The following is a 16,780-nucleotide window of genomic DNA, read 5'->3' as shown; positions in this document are numbered from 1 at the left end:
TTTACAGATAAACATAAGCTTATAGTTATTATTTAAATATAGATGTTTTATAGGTTTTGAAGTAGTAGAGCCTGGGAGGATATATGCTACTTATCCCTTAGGCTAGAACTACTTAAAATAATGTACATATTCTAAATAACATTTTACATATTTTTCATTCTGTGGAAAAATTTAGTCTAAAATCTCTGCCTTTTTAGACTTTACAGCCTATAGTAGAGATAGACATTAAATAATCACACAAATATAAAACTAAAACTGTTATAAATACTTCAGAGAAGTACAGGATTTAGTAGAGGTTTTGCTCTGATCAAGTAATTACCTGTGCAAGTGTCAACTGAGCTGAGACCTGAAGGGCAGGTAAGAGTTAACTACAGCAGGGAAAATGAGAACAAAAAAGGCCAGTGATGAGGTTGACTGAAAGATAGGTAGGGGTCAGGCCATGGAGGATCTTGTAGATCTGTTAAGGAGTTTGTCTATCCTAAGAAAAATGGGGTGCTATTGAAGGATTTCTTGAAGTAAGTGGTAACATGCTTAGATCTGTGTTTTGAAAAACAATCACTCTGGTTGCATTTGGAGAACTGATTGAATCATAAGCGGAGTAGTCTTCTGGTACCATTTCTGAATGGTAAGTATCCGAACACTCATACAATAATAATGGCTTTAAAGTTTTCATAACATTTCCAGATCTATAGACGCTCTGATGTATATTTTTAGATTCCATCATGGAATACTCCCCTTTCTTCTGCCTTTCTATTTAACTACTAGTGAAATTCTGTCCTTCATTTATCGTTTTGAATGCAGGCCCTAATTGTACTTCTTGGAGAAGGGGCTGGCTTAAGAGCAAAGAAAAGTTGTGCCTTCTCCTATTTCATGTAGAATAGTTTCTGTTCAGTACACTATGCTCAGTAGATGTTGAACTGAACAAGAGCTAACAGTGTCCATTCTAATAATGAGTTGAAAACCAAACTATATAAGCAAATAAACATTTATTTATATAGTTAATCAAAGTCCAGCTTAAGCCCTTTATCCATCTCTCCACTGAACACTAAGCATGTTTATAATCTGGCTTGTGGGACAGGTGCCTTCTTCTAAAGTTAGCTTTCTATGTTCATGTCTGGTTCTCATTTACCATAATATAAACTCCTAGAGATTTGTGACTGGTTCACAACTGTCTTCCCAGTAACTTCCAGAGGCCCTGACTTTTCCACCCAGTAAATGGTCAGTAAAAGTTTGCTGATGGCTTGAAGCCTACACTGGATCAGGTGTTATTTCATCTGTTGACTTGGTTGTTCTAGGGGGAAATTTAAGTATATAGCTCGCAGATTGTGGAAGACTTTGAGTTTGAACTTTATACTTCAGAGTAAGTAGGGAACTTCTGAAGTTTCCATGGTCATGTAAAAGCAGATATTTTTTAAAAGTCTGTTAGTGGTGTCTGAGTATTTAAAGGAAGGAAAAAACTATTAAATCAGAAATGTCATAGCAATACATAGTATACAACTATGAGGTGATTTGTATTAATATACAACTATGAGGGGTGGAAAAGGGGCAAGTGTAAAAAAATATTGTGAAGGAAGAACCAGATAAGCTGGTGGTTCATTGGATGTAGAGGGAGAGAAGCTATATATATTCAAACTTTCATCTACTGTTCAGGCAAACATCTACTGTTTGCCTTATTTCTCTGGGCAAACAGGATTCAGCCCAGCTCATAAATAACTTCCTTGGAACAGCCTTCACTATGTCTCTCACCCTACAGAATTAATTCTGAAATCTTTTGTGCTCATAAATGTTGATCATATAATTAGCATTGCCCTTATCACATCATTAATTTATAAGCCCTGATTATGCCTTCATTAAGGATTTTAAATTGGGATGACTACAACAGTGGTAATGACAAAAGTCAATAAGGAAGTTCAGAGAAGGATTTATTTCTGAGGAAAAATTATTTGGTTTTAGATTATATAACGGAATGTCTTGTGCCTGCCTACATGACCCAGGACTAAGGTTTGGTATACTGCTTTTTTCCCTTGGCTTCACTCTAAAATCTGGGGAGTCCTCAGATAATACATAATAATATGTACCCATGTCTCAGATATACTAGCCTAGGTGTCATAAGGCTTAAGACAGCATAAGGTAAAGAGAAACAATGTAGTTTAGTAAGTACAAAAATGTGCTATTTAGATAGAACTGGGTTCTCATCTTGCTGTTTTCATTGTTGCTGTTTTACTTTGCAGCTGTGACTTTTCTGAGTTTGTTTCTTCATCAGTAAAATGAATGTCATAGTGCCACTTCAGGATTTCTTGGGGGGGTCAGGTGTTAAATGAGACTACCTTTATAAGGTGGCTAGCACGTGATTGGTGATTGTGATGCATGTAAGTTTGTAAAGAATGCCTCATCTATCTCCCACAACCTTATCAAAATCAACTATTTTAGTAAATGTCATAAACATGTTTATATAAAACTTGTTCATTGAACGTGTTGTTTTGAGAAAAAAATTTTAAGGCAGAAAAACATGTTTTTAACCTGGGAAGCAAGAAGTTGCTTGCGTTTGAAAGAAGGATGGAAGCATCGATACCAGCTATTGGTAAGTTTTATCATAAAAGCCTAGAGCAGAGCATCAGCTCTTTGTGTCTCTTCCTGGAGAATGAATTGAGTTGTCTGCAGCCACAAACCTTAGGTGATTCCAACCATCTTATATGGACTGGAGGGAGAAAATTTTGCTAGTAGAGGCCATTACTGGGCATCAAAACAGCTGCTGAGGCAGTAAGAGACCACTGTTCCTGATAATACCATGTTACCCTTAATCCTCTCCACCCGCCGTTAGCCCACTGACTTGTTAAGCCTACTGAGGGAAAATGAATGTAAATGTTTATTGGTCAAGTGTATGTATGACCAATAATTTTTCTTTGTATTGCCTACCCTCTGTCATCCTGAAACAACAGGTTTTTACATTTAGTCTTGAATTCCCACTCAGAACAAAACACAAATGAGTAAATACTTATTTCTTCCTATATAGGACATATATATCCTAAACCAGGGTGTCAGGGCTTTCATCCAGGGACAGGAAGAAAGCACAGTTCCATTTACAACTGCCCTAAATCAAGTGCCCCACTTTTCATCCAAAATCCCTCAAAGACCTGCTTTCTTTTTTCTTCTCGAAGCAAGCTGACTGGCAGAGCCCCTTACCCCCTGGGTGCACTCTAATTTCCCATTGAAATATCAAAGCCTAAACATAGGGTGTGACTACTCTTGATATCTAAGGGGCTAGTTTGAATAAAATATAAGTGCTTCTGTTCTGTTTTCTTTAAATATTTGTTCAAATTATGGTTGGAATTCTCTCCCACTTCACTCCATACAACCTTCATCAGGGACTTTGTTCTTTTTTTTGTTTAATTTTTTAATTTAATTTAATTTATTTTTTTTATACAGCAGGCTCTTATTAGTCATCAATTTTCTACACATCAGTGGATAGATGTCAATCCCAATCGCCCAATTCATCACACCACCACCACCACCTCCCCGCAGCTTTCCCCCCTTGGTGTCCATACGTTTGTTCTCTACATCTGTGTCTCAATTTCTGCCCTGCAAACCGGTTCACCTGTACCATTTTTCTAGGTTCCACATATATGCATTAATATACGATATTTGTTTTTCTCTTTCTGACATACTTCACTCTGTATAACAGTCTCTAGATCCATCCACGTCTCAACAAATGACCCAATTTCGTTCCTTTTTATGGCTGAGTAATGTTCTACTGTATATATGTACCACATGTTCTTTATCCATTCGTCTGTTGATGGGCATTTAGGTTGCTTCCGTGACCTGGCTATTGTAAATAGTGCTGCAATGAACATTGGGGTGCATGTGTCTTTTTGAATTATGGTTTTCTCTGGGTATGTGCCCAGTAGTGGGGTTGCTGGATCATATGGTAATTCTACTTTTAGTTTTTTAAGGAATCTCCATACTGTTCTCCATAGTGGCTGTATCAATTTACATTCGCACCAACAGTGCAAGAGGGTTCCCTTTTCTCCACACCCTCTCCAGCATTTGTTGTTTGTAGATTTTCTGATGATGCCCATTCTAACTGGTGTGAGGTGATACCTCATTGTAGTGTTGATTTGCATTTCTCTAATAATTAGTGATGTTGAGCAGCTTTTCATGTGCTTCTTGGCCATCTGTATGTCTTCTTTAGAGAAATGTCTATTTAGGTCTTCTGCCCATTTTTGGGTTGGGTTGTTTGTTTTTTTAATATTGAGCTACATGAGCTGTTTATATATTTTGGAGATTAATCCTTTGTCTGTTGATTCGTTTGCAAATATTTTCTCCCATTCAGAGGGTTGTCTTTTCGTCTTGTTTATGGTTTCCTTTGCTGTGCAAAAGCTTTTAAGTTTCATTAGGTCCCATTTGTTTATTTTTGGTTTTATTTCCATTACTCTAGGAGGTGGATCAAAAAAGATCTTGCTGTGATTTATGTCAAAGAGTGTTCTTCCTATATTTTCCTCTAAGAGTTTTATAGTGTCTGGTCTTACATTTAGGTCTCTAATCCATTTTGAGTTTTTTTTTTGTGTGTATGGTGCTAGGGTGTGTTCTAATTTCATTCTTTTACATGTAGCTGTCCAGTTTTCCCAGCACGACTTATTGAAGAGACTATCTTTTCTCCATTGTATATCCTTGCCTCCTTTCTCATAGATTAGTTGACCATGGGTGCGTGGGTTTATCTCTGGGCTTTCTATCTTGTTCCACTGATCTATGTTTCTCTTTTTGTGCCAGTACCATATTGTCTTGATTACTGTAGCTTTGTAGTATAGTCTGAAGTCAGGACGTCTGATTCCTCCAGCTCCGTTTTTTTTCCCTCAAGACTGCTTTGGCTATTCGGGGTCTCTTGTGTCTCCATACAAATTTTAAGATTTTTTGTTCTAGTTCTGTAAAAAAATGCCATTGGTAATTTGATAGGGATTGCATTGAATCCGTAGATTGCTTTGGGTAGTATAGTCATGTTCACAATACTGATTCTTCCAATCCAAGAACATGGTATATCTCTCCATCTGTTGGTATCATCTTTAATTTCTTTCATCAGTGTCTTATAGTTTTCTGCATACAGGTCTTTTGTCTCCCTAGGTAGGTTTATTCCTAGGTATTTTATTCTTTTTGTTGCAATGGTAAATGGGAGTGTTTCCTTAATTTCTCTTTCAGATTTTTCATCATTAGTGTATAGGAATGCAAGAGATTTCTGTGCATTAATTTTGTATCCTGCAACTTTACCAAATTCATTGATTAGCTCTAGTAGTTTTCTGGTGGCATCTTTAGGATTCTCTTTGTATAGTATCATGTCATCTGCAAACAGTGACAGTTTTACTTCTTCTTTTCCAATTTGTATTCCTTTTATTTCTTTTTCTTCTCTGATTGCCGTGGCTAGGACTTCCAAAACTATGTTGAATTATAATGGTGAGAGTGGGCATCCTTGTCTTGTTCCTGATCTTAGAGGAAATGCTTTCAGTTTTTCACCATAGAGAATGATGTTTGCTGTGGGTTTGTCGTATATGGCCTTTATTATGTTGAGGTAGGTTCCCTCTATGCCCACTTTCTGGAGAGTTCTTATCATAAATGGGTGCTGAATTTTGTCAAAAGCTTTTTCTGCATCTATTGAGATGATCATATGGTTTTTATTCTTCAATTTGTTAATATGGTGTATCATGTAGATTGATTTGCATATATTGAAGAATCCTTGAATCCTTGGGATAAATCCAACTTGATCATGGTGTATGATCCTTTTAATGTGTTGTTGGATTCTGTTTGCTAGTATTTTGTTGAGGATTTTTGCATCTATATTCATCAGTGATATTGGTCTGTAATTTTCTTTTTTTGTAGTATCTTTGTCTGGTTTTGGTATCAGGGTGATGGTGGCCTCATAGAATGAGTTTGGGAGTGTTCCTTCCTCTGCAATTTTTTGGAAGAGTTTGAGAAGGATGGGTGTTAGCTCTTCTGTAAATGTTTGATAGAATTCACCTGTGAAGCCATCTGGTCCTGGACTTTTGTTTGTTGGAAGATTTTTAATCACAGTTTCAATTTCATTACTTGTGATTGGTCTGTTCATATTTTCTATTTCTTCCTGGTTCAGTCTTGGAAGGTTACACCTTTCTAAGAATTTGTCCATTTCTTCCAGGTTGTCCATTTCATTGGCATAGAGTTGCTTGTAGAAGTCTTTTAGGATGCTTTGTATTTCTGTGGTGTCTGTTGTAACTTCTCCTTTTTCATTTCTAATTTTATTGATTTCAGTCCTCTCCCTGTTTTTCTTGATGAGTCTGGCTAATGGTTTATCAATTTTGTTTATCTTCTCAAAGAACCAGCTTTTAGTTTTATTGATCTTTGCTGTTGTTTTCTTTGTTTCTATTTATTTCTGCTCTGATCTTTACGATTTCTTTCCTTCTGCTAACTTTGGGTTTTCTTTGTTCTTCTTTCTCTAGTTCCTTTAGGTGTAAGGTTAGATTGTTTTTTGAGATTTTTCTTGTTTCTTGAGGTAGGCTTGTATAGCTATAAACTTCCCTCTTAGAACTGCTTTTGCTGCATCCCATAGGTTTTGGATTGTCATGTTTTCATTGTCATTTGTCTCTAGGTATTTTTTGATTTCCTCTTTGATTTCTTCAGTGATCTCTTGGTTATTTAGTAATGTATTGTTTAGCCTCCATGTGTTTGTGTTTTTTACGTTTTTTCCCCCTGTAATTCATTTCTAATCTCATAGCGTTGTGGTCAGGAAAGATGCTGGATATGATTTCAATTTTCTTAAATTTACTGAGGCTTGATTTGTGACCCAAGATGTGATCTATCCTGGAGAATGTTCCATACGCACTTGAGAAGAAAGTGTAATCTGCTGGTTTTGGATGGAATGTCCTATAAATATCAATTAAATCTATCTGGTCCATTGTGTCATTTAAAGCTTCTGTTTCCTTATTTATTTATTTTCATTTTGGATGATCTGTCCATTGGTGTAAGTGAGGTGTTAAAGTCCCCCACTATTATTGTGTTACTGTCGGTTTCCTGTTTTATAGCTGTTAGCAGTTGCCTTATGTATTGAGGTGCTCCTATGTTGGGTGCATATATATTTATAATTTTTATATCTTCTTCTTGGATTGATCCCTTGATCATTATGTAGTGTCCTTCCTTGTCTCTTGTAACATTCTTTATTTTAAAGTCTATTTTCTCTGATATGAGTATAGCTACTCCAGCTTTCTTTTGATTTCCATTTGCATGGAATATCTTTTTCCATCCCCTCACTTTCAGTCTGTATGTGTCCCTAGGTCTGAAGTGGGTCTCTTTTAGACAGCATATACATGGGTCTTGTTTTTGTATCCATTCAGCCAGTCTATGTCTTTTGGTTGGGGCATTTAATCCATTCACGTTTAAGGTAATTATCGATATGTATGTTCCTATGACCATTTTCTTAATTGTTTTGGGTTTGTTTTTGTAGGTCCTTTTCTTCTCTTGTGTTTCCCACCTAGAGAAGTTCCTTTAGCATTTGTTGTAGAGCTGGTTTGGTGGTGCTGAATTCTCTTACCTTTTGCTTGTCTGCAAAGCTTTTGATTTCTCCACTGAATCTGAATGAAATCCTTGCTGGATAGAGTAATCTTGGTTTTAGGTTCTTCCCTTTCATCACTCTAAGTATATCATGCCACTCCCTTCTGGCTTGTAGAGTTTCTGCTGAGAAATCAGCTGTTAACCTTATGGGAGTTCCATTGTATGTTATTTCCCGTTTTTCCCTTGCTGCTTTCAATAATTTTTCTTTGTATTTAATTTTTGTCAATTTGATTACTGTGTGTCTCGGCGTGTTCCTCCTTGGGTTTATCCTGTGTGGGACTCGCTGCGCTTCCTGGACTTGGGTGGCTATTTCCTTTCACGTGTTAGGGAAGTTTTCGACTATAATCTTTTCAGATATCTTCTCTGGTCCTTTGTCTCTCTCTTCTTCTGGGACCCCTATAATGCGAATGTTGTTCCGTTTAATGTTGTTGCAGAGGTCTCTTAGGCTGTCTTCATTTCTTTTCATTCTTTTTTTTTTTTTTTCTGTTCTGCAGCAGTGAATTCCACCATTCTGTCTTCCAGGTCAGTTATCCATTCTTCTGCCTCAGTTATTCTGCTACTGATTCCTTCTAGTGTAGTTTTCATTTCAGTTATTGTATTGTTCATCTCTGTTTGTTTGTTCTTTAATTCTTCTAGGTCTTTGTTAAACATTCCTTGCATCTTCTCGATCTTTGCCTCCATTCTTTTCCCGAGGTCCTGGATCATCTTCACTATCATTATTCTGAATTCTTTTTCTGGAAGGTTGCCTATCTCCACTTCATTTAGTTGTTTTTCTGGGGTTTTATCTTGTTCCTTCATCTGGTACATAGCCCTCTGCCTTTTCATCTTGTCTGTCTTTCTGTGAATGTGGTTTTTGTTCCACAGGCTGCAGGATTGTAGTTCTTCTTGCTTCTGCTGTCTGCCCTCTGGTGGATGAGGCTATCTAAGAGGCTTGTGCAAGTTTCCTGATGGGAGGGACTGGTGGTGGGTAGAGCTGACTGTTGCTCTGGTGGGCAGAGCTCAGTAAAACTTTAATCCAATTGACTGCTGATGGGTGGGGCTGGGTTTCCTCCCTCTTGGTTGTTTGGCCTGAGGCAACCCAACACTGGAGCCTACCTGGGCTCTTTGGTGGGGCTAATGGCAGCCTCTGGGAGGGCTTACACCAGGGAGTACTTCCCAGAACTTCTGCTGCCAGTGTCCTTGTCCCCACAGTGAGCCACAGCCACCCCCTGCCTCTGCAGGAGACCCTCCAACACTAGCAGGTAGGTCTGGTTCAGTCTCCCCTGGGGTCACTGCTCCTTCCCCTGGGTCCTGATGCACACACTACTTTGTGTGTGCCCTCCAAGAGTGGAGTCTCTGTTTCCCCCAGTCCTGTCAAAGTCCTGCAATCAAATCCCGCTAGCCTTCAAAGTCTGATTCTCTAGGAATTCCTCCTCCCGTTGCCAGACCCGCAGGTTGGGAAGCTTGACGTGGGGCTCAGAACCTTCACTCCAGTGGGTGGACTTCTGTGGTATAAGTGTTCTCCAGTCTGTGAGTCACCCACCCAGCAGTTATGGGATTTGATTTTACTGTGATTTCGCCCCTCCTACCGTCTCATTGTGGCTTCTCCTTTGTCTTTGGATGTGGGGTATCTTTTTTGGTGAGTTCCAGTGTCTTCCTGTCGATGATTGTCCAGCAGCTAGTTGTGATTCTGGTGTTCTCACAAGAGGGAGTGAGAGCACATCCTTCTACTCCGCCATCGTGGTTCAGGGCCAGGGACTTTGTTCTTAATGCTTTCACCAATTCTTTAGTCCTTAGCAATCTGCTAGAAGACTTCTGTGGCAGCTTATTTTCACTACTGAAGGCAGGATTTCATCAAAGGGGGCAGCAGAACATCATAGGAATTCAGGCTGTAGTAGAGTCAGACCTGGTTCAAGTGTCACTCTCTCAATCATCTTGGGCAAATTCTTTAACCTCTCTAAGCCTCTGTTTCCTTATCTACAAAGTGGAGATACTAGTATTTACCTTGGGGTTGGCTGTGAATATTAAGTGAGGTTATGAATGTAAAATCCTTAACACATTGCATGGAACATTTTACATATCTAGTAAATCTTACCTATTATGAGGATCAAAGACTGTAGACAAAAGGGGCTAGGAGAGAGGGGAGGGATGCTAAAAGGCAGCTCTTATAATTTAGCCTATGATAGACCCTATTTACTTTCAAATATGAGTGAACAAATAAAAATTATGCTTGGAGGTGTTACAAGGGAAGAGACTATGCTGTCAGTCAAATTTGTTCAGTGATTACTATGGCCAGGGAATGGAACAGTGATTGATAGGCATGACCCCTGCCTTCAAGAGTCTTAAGAGTCTAATTTCTCAGTAAAACTTCAGTAGCCACTGCTAATCTCATAAGAATATGGTAAAAATAAATAGGTGAAATTCTGAAATAATGTGGGTCTCATTATAGAATTAGAACCATAAGAAATCTGCCAGTCCCATCTTCAGATGGGTGAAAATCTGGGGCAAAGGCTTTATAAGAAATAAAAAGGATCACTGCTGGTAGAATGTCATTCTGGTTCTGTTTCAAATCGAGAAATGTCAGAGAAGTACTCAACCTTTATAAATAATAATTTAAATGAAAATTAGGTTGTGGTTGACTAAAAGTATTTCCAGTTCATATGATTATTTTCAAATTAATATAAAATACCATTATTCAAAACCACTTAAATCCCAACAAAAAAAATATGCAAATAAATTGTGGTACTTATACCATGTCATGACTAAAAATCAGGTTTTCAAAGACTAAATAATGACATCGGGAAATGCTTTATGATAAGTGAAAAAAAAGCAAGCATAGATACAGTATGGTTCTATTTTTTTAAATAGAAAATAGAAATAGAAAAGTGTATAGTATTACAAAGCTATAGTAAGGAAAACAGTATGGTATTGGCATAAAAACAGACACATAGATCAGTGGAACAGAATGGACAGCCCAGAGATAAACCCACACATATGGTTAATTTATGACAAAGGAGCCAAAAATATATTGGGAAAAGATAGTCTCTTCAATAAATGGGGTTGGAAAAACGGGACAGCCACATGTGAAAGAATGAAACTGGACCACTATCTTACACCATGCACAAAAATCAATTCAAAATGGATTAAAGACTTGAATGTAAGACCTGAAACCACAAAACTCCTAGAAGAAACAGAGGGTAAGGTCCTTGACATGGGTCTTGGCAACTGTTTTTTGGATTTCACACCAAAAGCAAAGGCAACAAACGCAAAAATAAACAACAGGACTACATCAAACTAAAAAGCTTCTGTACAGTATAGGAAACCATCAACAAAATGAAAAGGCAACCTACCAAATGGGAGAAAATATTCACAAATCATATATCTGACAAGGGGGTTAATATCCAAAATATATAAAGAACTCATACAACTCAACAGAATAAAAATCCAATTAAAAAATGGGCAGAGGAAATGAATAGACATTTTTCCAAAGAAGACATACAAGTGGCCAACAGGTACATGAAAAGGTGTTCAACATCACTAATTAGCAGGGAAATACAAATTAAAACCACAATGAGATATCATCTCCCACCTGTTAGAATGGCTGTTAACAAGAAATAACAAGTGTTGGTGAGGATGTGGAGAAAAGGGAACACTTGTGCACTGTTGGATGCAGCCACTATGTAAAACAGTATGGCGGTTCCTCAAAAAGTTAAAAATAGAACTACCATATGTTCTAGCAATTCCACTTCTGGGTATTATCTGAAGGAAACAAAATCACTATCTTGAAAAGATACCTGCACACCCATGTTCAGTGCCACATTATTTGCAATAGTCAAGACATGAAATGGAAACAACTTAAGTGTCCATCAATGGATGAATGGATAAAGAAAATGTGACTATTTATCTATCTATATATATATATATCTTAAAAAAGAAGGAAATCCTGCCATTTGTGACAACATGGATGGACCTTGAGGGCATTGTGCTAAGTGAAATAAGTGAGACAGAGAAAGGCAAATACTGTGTGATCTCACTTATATGTGAAATCTAAAAAAAACTGAACTCAGGACTTCCCTGGTGGTCCAGTGGTTACAAATCCACCTTCCAACGCAGGGGACGTGGGTTCGATCCCTGGTCAGGGAACTAAAATCCCACATGCCATGGGATGACTGAGCCTGCGCGCTCTGGAGCCTGTGCACCACAACTAGAGAGAAGCCTGCCCACCGCAACGAAGAGCCCGCACGCTGCAACTAAGACCCGACACAGCCTAAATAAATAAATATTAAACAAAAATTAAAAATAAATTTAAAAACCTGAACTGATAGATACACCACCAAATGGTGGTTGCCAGAGGAAGCGGGGAGGGGGGGGGTAGTAGTTGAAGGTAGTGGAAAGTACAAATTTCCAGTAATAAGATAAATAAGTTCTGGGGATATACCGGGGATATAATCTACAGCATGGTGACTATAGTTAACAAGATTGTGCATTTGAGAGTTGCTAAGAGAGTGTATCTTAAAAGTTCTCATCACAAGAAAAAAAACCGTAACTGTGTGGTGATGGATGTTAACTAAATTTATTGTGTTAATCATTATGTTATACACCTAAAACTAATACAGTGTTATATGTCAATTTTATCCCAATTTTAAAAAGTGTGTAGAAGAAACCAATAGTTAATTACTGATAAATCTGCATGGTGAGATTACAAGTAAATTTATTCTCTTCTTAAAACTTCTTTTGAATAAAATAAACATTTCAAAGAAAATGGTTCAGGCTCTTAAAATACTTGAGATCTATGGTGAATTAGGTTTCAGTTTAACAAAAGTCACATTAAAAATCTCTTAGCTTAGGTAAGCTACCACAAAACAATACCAAGGCAAAAAGTAGTACTTGAAAAGGGAAAACTTTCAATACTACTTTAACTCATATTGTAGTATATAAATAATGATGTACTCCTGCCTATAAGGACTGACTACTGGTCAATAGATAACTCGGATTTATTAATAACATTCATAGATCTAATTCTGACATATCTCTAAGTCATACCTTGAGAATAGCTATAAGCTTGAGAAGGATCAACTATTATGTCCATTGAGAATGAGTTGTGTGATTCCTGAGAATGTTTCTCCACCACCTCTACTGTATCACTGGATGAAGATGATGATGAAGACAATCCCAGTCTAACGTATCTTCCTTTTCTACCACAGAGCGAACAATCTACCGGTGTGGCACTAGGTCCCCGGGGCAGTTGAACTTCATCTCTGTGGTAGTTTCTAACAGCTCCACTGTGATGCACAGAGCGTTCTCGTTGCCATATGTAATGGGTTGGAGCAATGGCCATAACCTATGGTGGAAAGCTTTCTTTTAGAATTTTAATAAGATTTTAAAATTTAGTAAAATTGAGAACAAAAATTATAACTCAAGAACAAGCTACCTGTAAAACTAGATCTAAAAATGTCACCAATGTTGTTTTGTTTTTTTTTTAGAAGAAAAGCATTTCCAGATAAGGCAATATTACCTATAAAGGGATTCATTGCTTGGATCCTTAAGATAATAATTGATAAAGTATTTAAATTATTTCAAACAGGAAATAGAACTGAAGCAACCTTCCAGGTTTTTCAATTCTGGATATTATAGGTTTGGGAAAGATAATACAGTTAGCCCAAAACAATACATAATTCTCTGGAATGTACTGGGTTGAAAACAATATTTTTAATTGAGGTTTCCAGCTATGTATGTTAGGCTAATCTTAACATGTTTGCAATCACAGCAAGAGATATGGTGAATGAAAACACAGGTAAGGTGCTTAACCTCTCTGTTCCTGTTCTCTTGTCTGTGGTATGGAGAGAATAATGGTGTCTATTGTAGAGGATTGTTGCAAGGATTAGATGAGGGATTATTCAGAAAGTACTTAAGATTCCACACTACCTGTCAGGCATTGTTCTCTAAGGTCGGTTAGAGAACACACTGCCTTCAGAGTCAGGATAGACTTAGTTTCTTATTCTGGCTCTGCCACTTCCTAGTTGTATGATACTTTGCAAGTTACTTAACCTTTCTGAGCCTCAGTATCTTCATATGGAAAACTGGGGATACCATCTGCCTCATAGGATTGTCCTGAAGGTTAAATATGTGTAAAATCCTTATCACATAGTAAACATCTGGCAAATGATAGCCATTTTAAGACAAGCTAGTGAAGTGTACCTACATGCTGACCTCATGGTGTCTAAAACTTCTAAACAGAATGTTAGAATGTTACTTCTAAGCAAAAATGTTTAGTTGCGGTTATCAATGACCCAAGGTAAATGAGAATTGTAGAATTTGAGAGCTAGACAGTGCTTTTTAAAAAAATTTATTCAGGTATCCAGACAAAACTATAATTCAAAAAAGACAGACAGTGCTTTATTAATTGCCTAGACGAGTGATTTTCAAACTGGTTTGAGGAGCCCTAGGTTTCACAGACAACGTTAGGGGTCACAGGAGGGGCTAAGGGAAGACAGAGCAGGTGGAGGACCTCAATTTGGGGGATTGTGTGTAAAATTTTGTTTGGAAAGAAGGCTTTTGCTGTTAAGAATGAAAACCTTAAAACCCCCAGATTAAAGCTGATTCCCTCAGAAAATAGGGTTATTGTGCCTCCCCCAAAACAATGCATAAAGAATACTAGCAACGCTAATTTTTGAAGTGTACTTTAGGATTGGACTTATTTTATAATCTACTTCTTAAATCCTTCAAAACAGTTTTCAACCAAAGACATGTAATAAAGTTATATATCTTTTAAAAGGTAGAAGTAAATAAAGATGTTAACTCTAAATATACACATTTCTATGACAATGTAAAACTAGGTGCAGAGATACCCAAGGTGAGGAAGTAGAATATCAAATTTTCTTATTCCTTCCATATTTATCTACTATTTTTCTCAATATTTCTGTCTTTATTGCTCATGTCTGGAATGTCCTTTCCCTTTATTTGTCTTAGTATTTCTTTTCCTTCAATGCCCAACATAAGTCCCACCTTTCTAGAAACTCCAGCTTTCAGATTTTCTTGTTTTATTGTTAATGCTATATTAGGACTCAGCATGTAAATGTTAGCACTCAGATGTATATTTTTATGCATGTAACCTGTTCTGCCGAAAGCCCCCTCTGGACAGGAATAGTTTCTCATACACCTCTCTTTCAAATGCCTTCTCCACAATATTATGCAGTCATTAAATATTTTTTAATGATAGATGAAAATATTTAAGAATTAGAGGCCACTAACATTATGAGCCCTCAGCAATATAATTTTTGTAGGAATCCTATATAGCAAAGTCTAGTGAAAAAAGCAGAGGGAAATATGAAGTAAAGGGCACAATATAGAAGATTTGGTACTGTTCTTTCTGTAATAAGCTAGGCATCATAGTCTCTCCACATGCTAACACACCTAGAAAAATGCATGCACACACTCTTATCTATTAAGCTATTTCATTCCTGAGATAACATAATAGATATAAGTGCATTTTCTAAACTAACCAACGTAAGAGATGGAGGCTAGATGTCAGAGAAAACAGAACACTGGGAAGCCATTAGATGTGAAGTCAAGTTCTGGCTCTGCCACTTAACTGATATATGATCTTGAGTAAATCTCAACCTCCTTGGTCCTCACAAGTATTTTTGTAAGGATAAGAAGATAATTTATATGAAAATATAAATTTGTAAAGCACAATGCAAGTGTATAGTATAATTACTGTAAGCCAGTTTGTAGCTACTATCGTAACTTGAGTTTATTTTAGGATATGTGACTAAAAAATGGGTTGACAGTATGCCAGTACTGGACTCTTAACAAATGCATAGAAAACTAAATTTCTAACAGCATGTCTTGCTACTATAATGAAGCAAACTTCAGGGCAAGGAGGATGTAATACTTCTTTATAATAAACCTCCACAACACTGAACTTAGTGTCTTACTCATAAATTAGCTGTTAAATGAATACTTAAGAGAACAGGATAAAATCTACTAGGTAATTTCTTTTTCTGTACACCAACATGATTCAAATGTACCTGGTTGGAACAACCAAAAAAAAAAAAAATCTTATCTTTATCTAGCTTATCTATCTGGATAAGGGTCAGTGCTAGGTGAGCTCGGTAAATAATTCTTTTTTGTTTTTTTTTTAATTTATTTATTTTTGGCTGTGGAGGTCAAAGTTAAAAATTAAAGTAGGGTTTAAATTAAAGTAGGGTTTGGTCTTCGTTGCTGCACATGGGCTTTCTCTAGTTGCGGCAAGCGGGGGCTACTCTTCGTTGTGGTGCACAGGCTTCTCATTGCGGTGGCTTCTCTTCGTTGTGGAGCATGGGCTCTAGGCACGTGGGCTTCAGTAGTTGTGGCACGTGGGCTCAGTAGTTGTGGCTCATGGGCTCTAGAGCACAGGCTCAGTAGTTGCGGCACACGGGCTTAGCTGCTCCGCGGCATGTGGGATCTTCCCAGACCAGGGCTCGAACCCATGTCCCCCACATTGGCAGGCGGATTCTTAACTGCTGCACCACCAGGGAAGCCCAAGAATTAGCCCAGGGAATCCCTGTGCTATACAGTAGGTCCTTGTTGTTGTTTGTCTTCATAGATAAGAAGGTATGAAAAAGAATCAGAAGCTTTAAGTTCCATTCATTCTGTCAGTCAGCTATATTTACTGAGCACCTACTACAAGTCAGGCACTGTTACTGCATTCCTCTCTCCCTTCATCCCCAGGCAACCACTTTCTGTCACTTTGGATTATATATTCTTCACAGTTGATATAAATGAAACCATATAATATGTGGTCCTTTGGGGACTGGCTTCTTTCACTTAGCATAACGTTTTCAGGGTTCATCCACTTTGTAACATGTATCAGTACTTTATTCCTTTTAATTGTCAAGTAATATATCATTGTATAGATACTTTGTCGATCCATTAATTAGCTGCTGGACATTTCGACTGTTTTCACAACTATTGACTATTATGAATAAGGCTGCTTGCTATGAACATTCATGCACAAGTTTTTGTGTGGACATAGTTTTCATTTCTTTTGAGTATAAAACTAGGAGTGGAATTGCTGGGTCATATGGTAACTCTGTTTAGCATTTTGAGGAAATGCCAGACTGTTTTCCAAAGCAACTACATGATTTTACAATCCCACCAGAAGTGTATAAGGTTTCCAATTTCTGCACATCCTTATCAATACTTGTTATTGTCTTTTTTTAAAAAAAATTATAGTCATCCTAGTGAGTGT

At 37.4% G+C, this 16,780-nt stretch overlaps 1 protein-coding gene across 2 annotated transcripts in view; it reads right to left on the bottom strand.

The window, feature by feature from the left end:
* Nucleotides 1–16,780, bottom strand: part of SPDYA (speedy/RINGO cell cycle regulator family member A) — a 32,322-nt gene that overhangs the window by 942 nt on the left and 14,600 nt on the right. The window contains exons 5-6 of one of the 2 annotated variants that reach the window (XM_068565045.1): nucleotides 12,592–12,889; nucleotides 12,515–12,517 (exon numbers count right to left, since the gene is read on the bottom strand). In XM_068565045.1, coding sequence (XP_068421146.1) covers nucleotides 12,515–12,517; nucleotides 12,592–12,889 — 301 coding nt within the window. The remainder of the gene's footprint in view (nucleotides 1–12,514; nucleotides 12,518–12,591; nucleotides 12,890–16,780) is intronic. The other variant, XM_068565044.1, reaches the window with a different exon arrangement.

Source organism: Eschrichtius robustus, chromosome 15 (genome assembly GCF_028021215.1).
Source record: "Eschrichtius robustus isolate mEscRob2 chromosome 15, mEscRob2.pri, whole genome shotgun sequence".
NCBI classification, from domain to species: domain Eukaryota; kingdom Metazoa; phylum Chordata; class Mammalia; order Artiodactyla; family Eschrichtiidae; genus Eschrichtius; species Eschrichtius robustus.
This window is presented reverse-complemented; position numbering and strand designations above follow the sequence as displayed.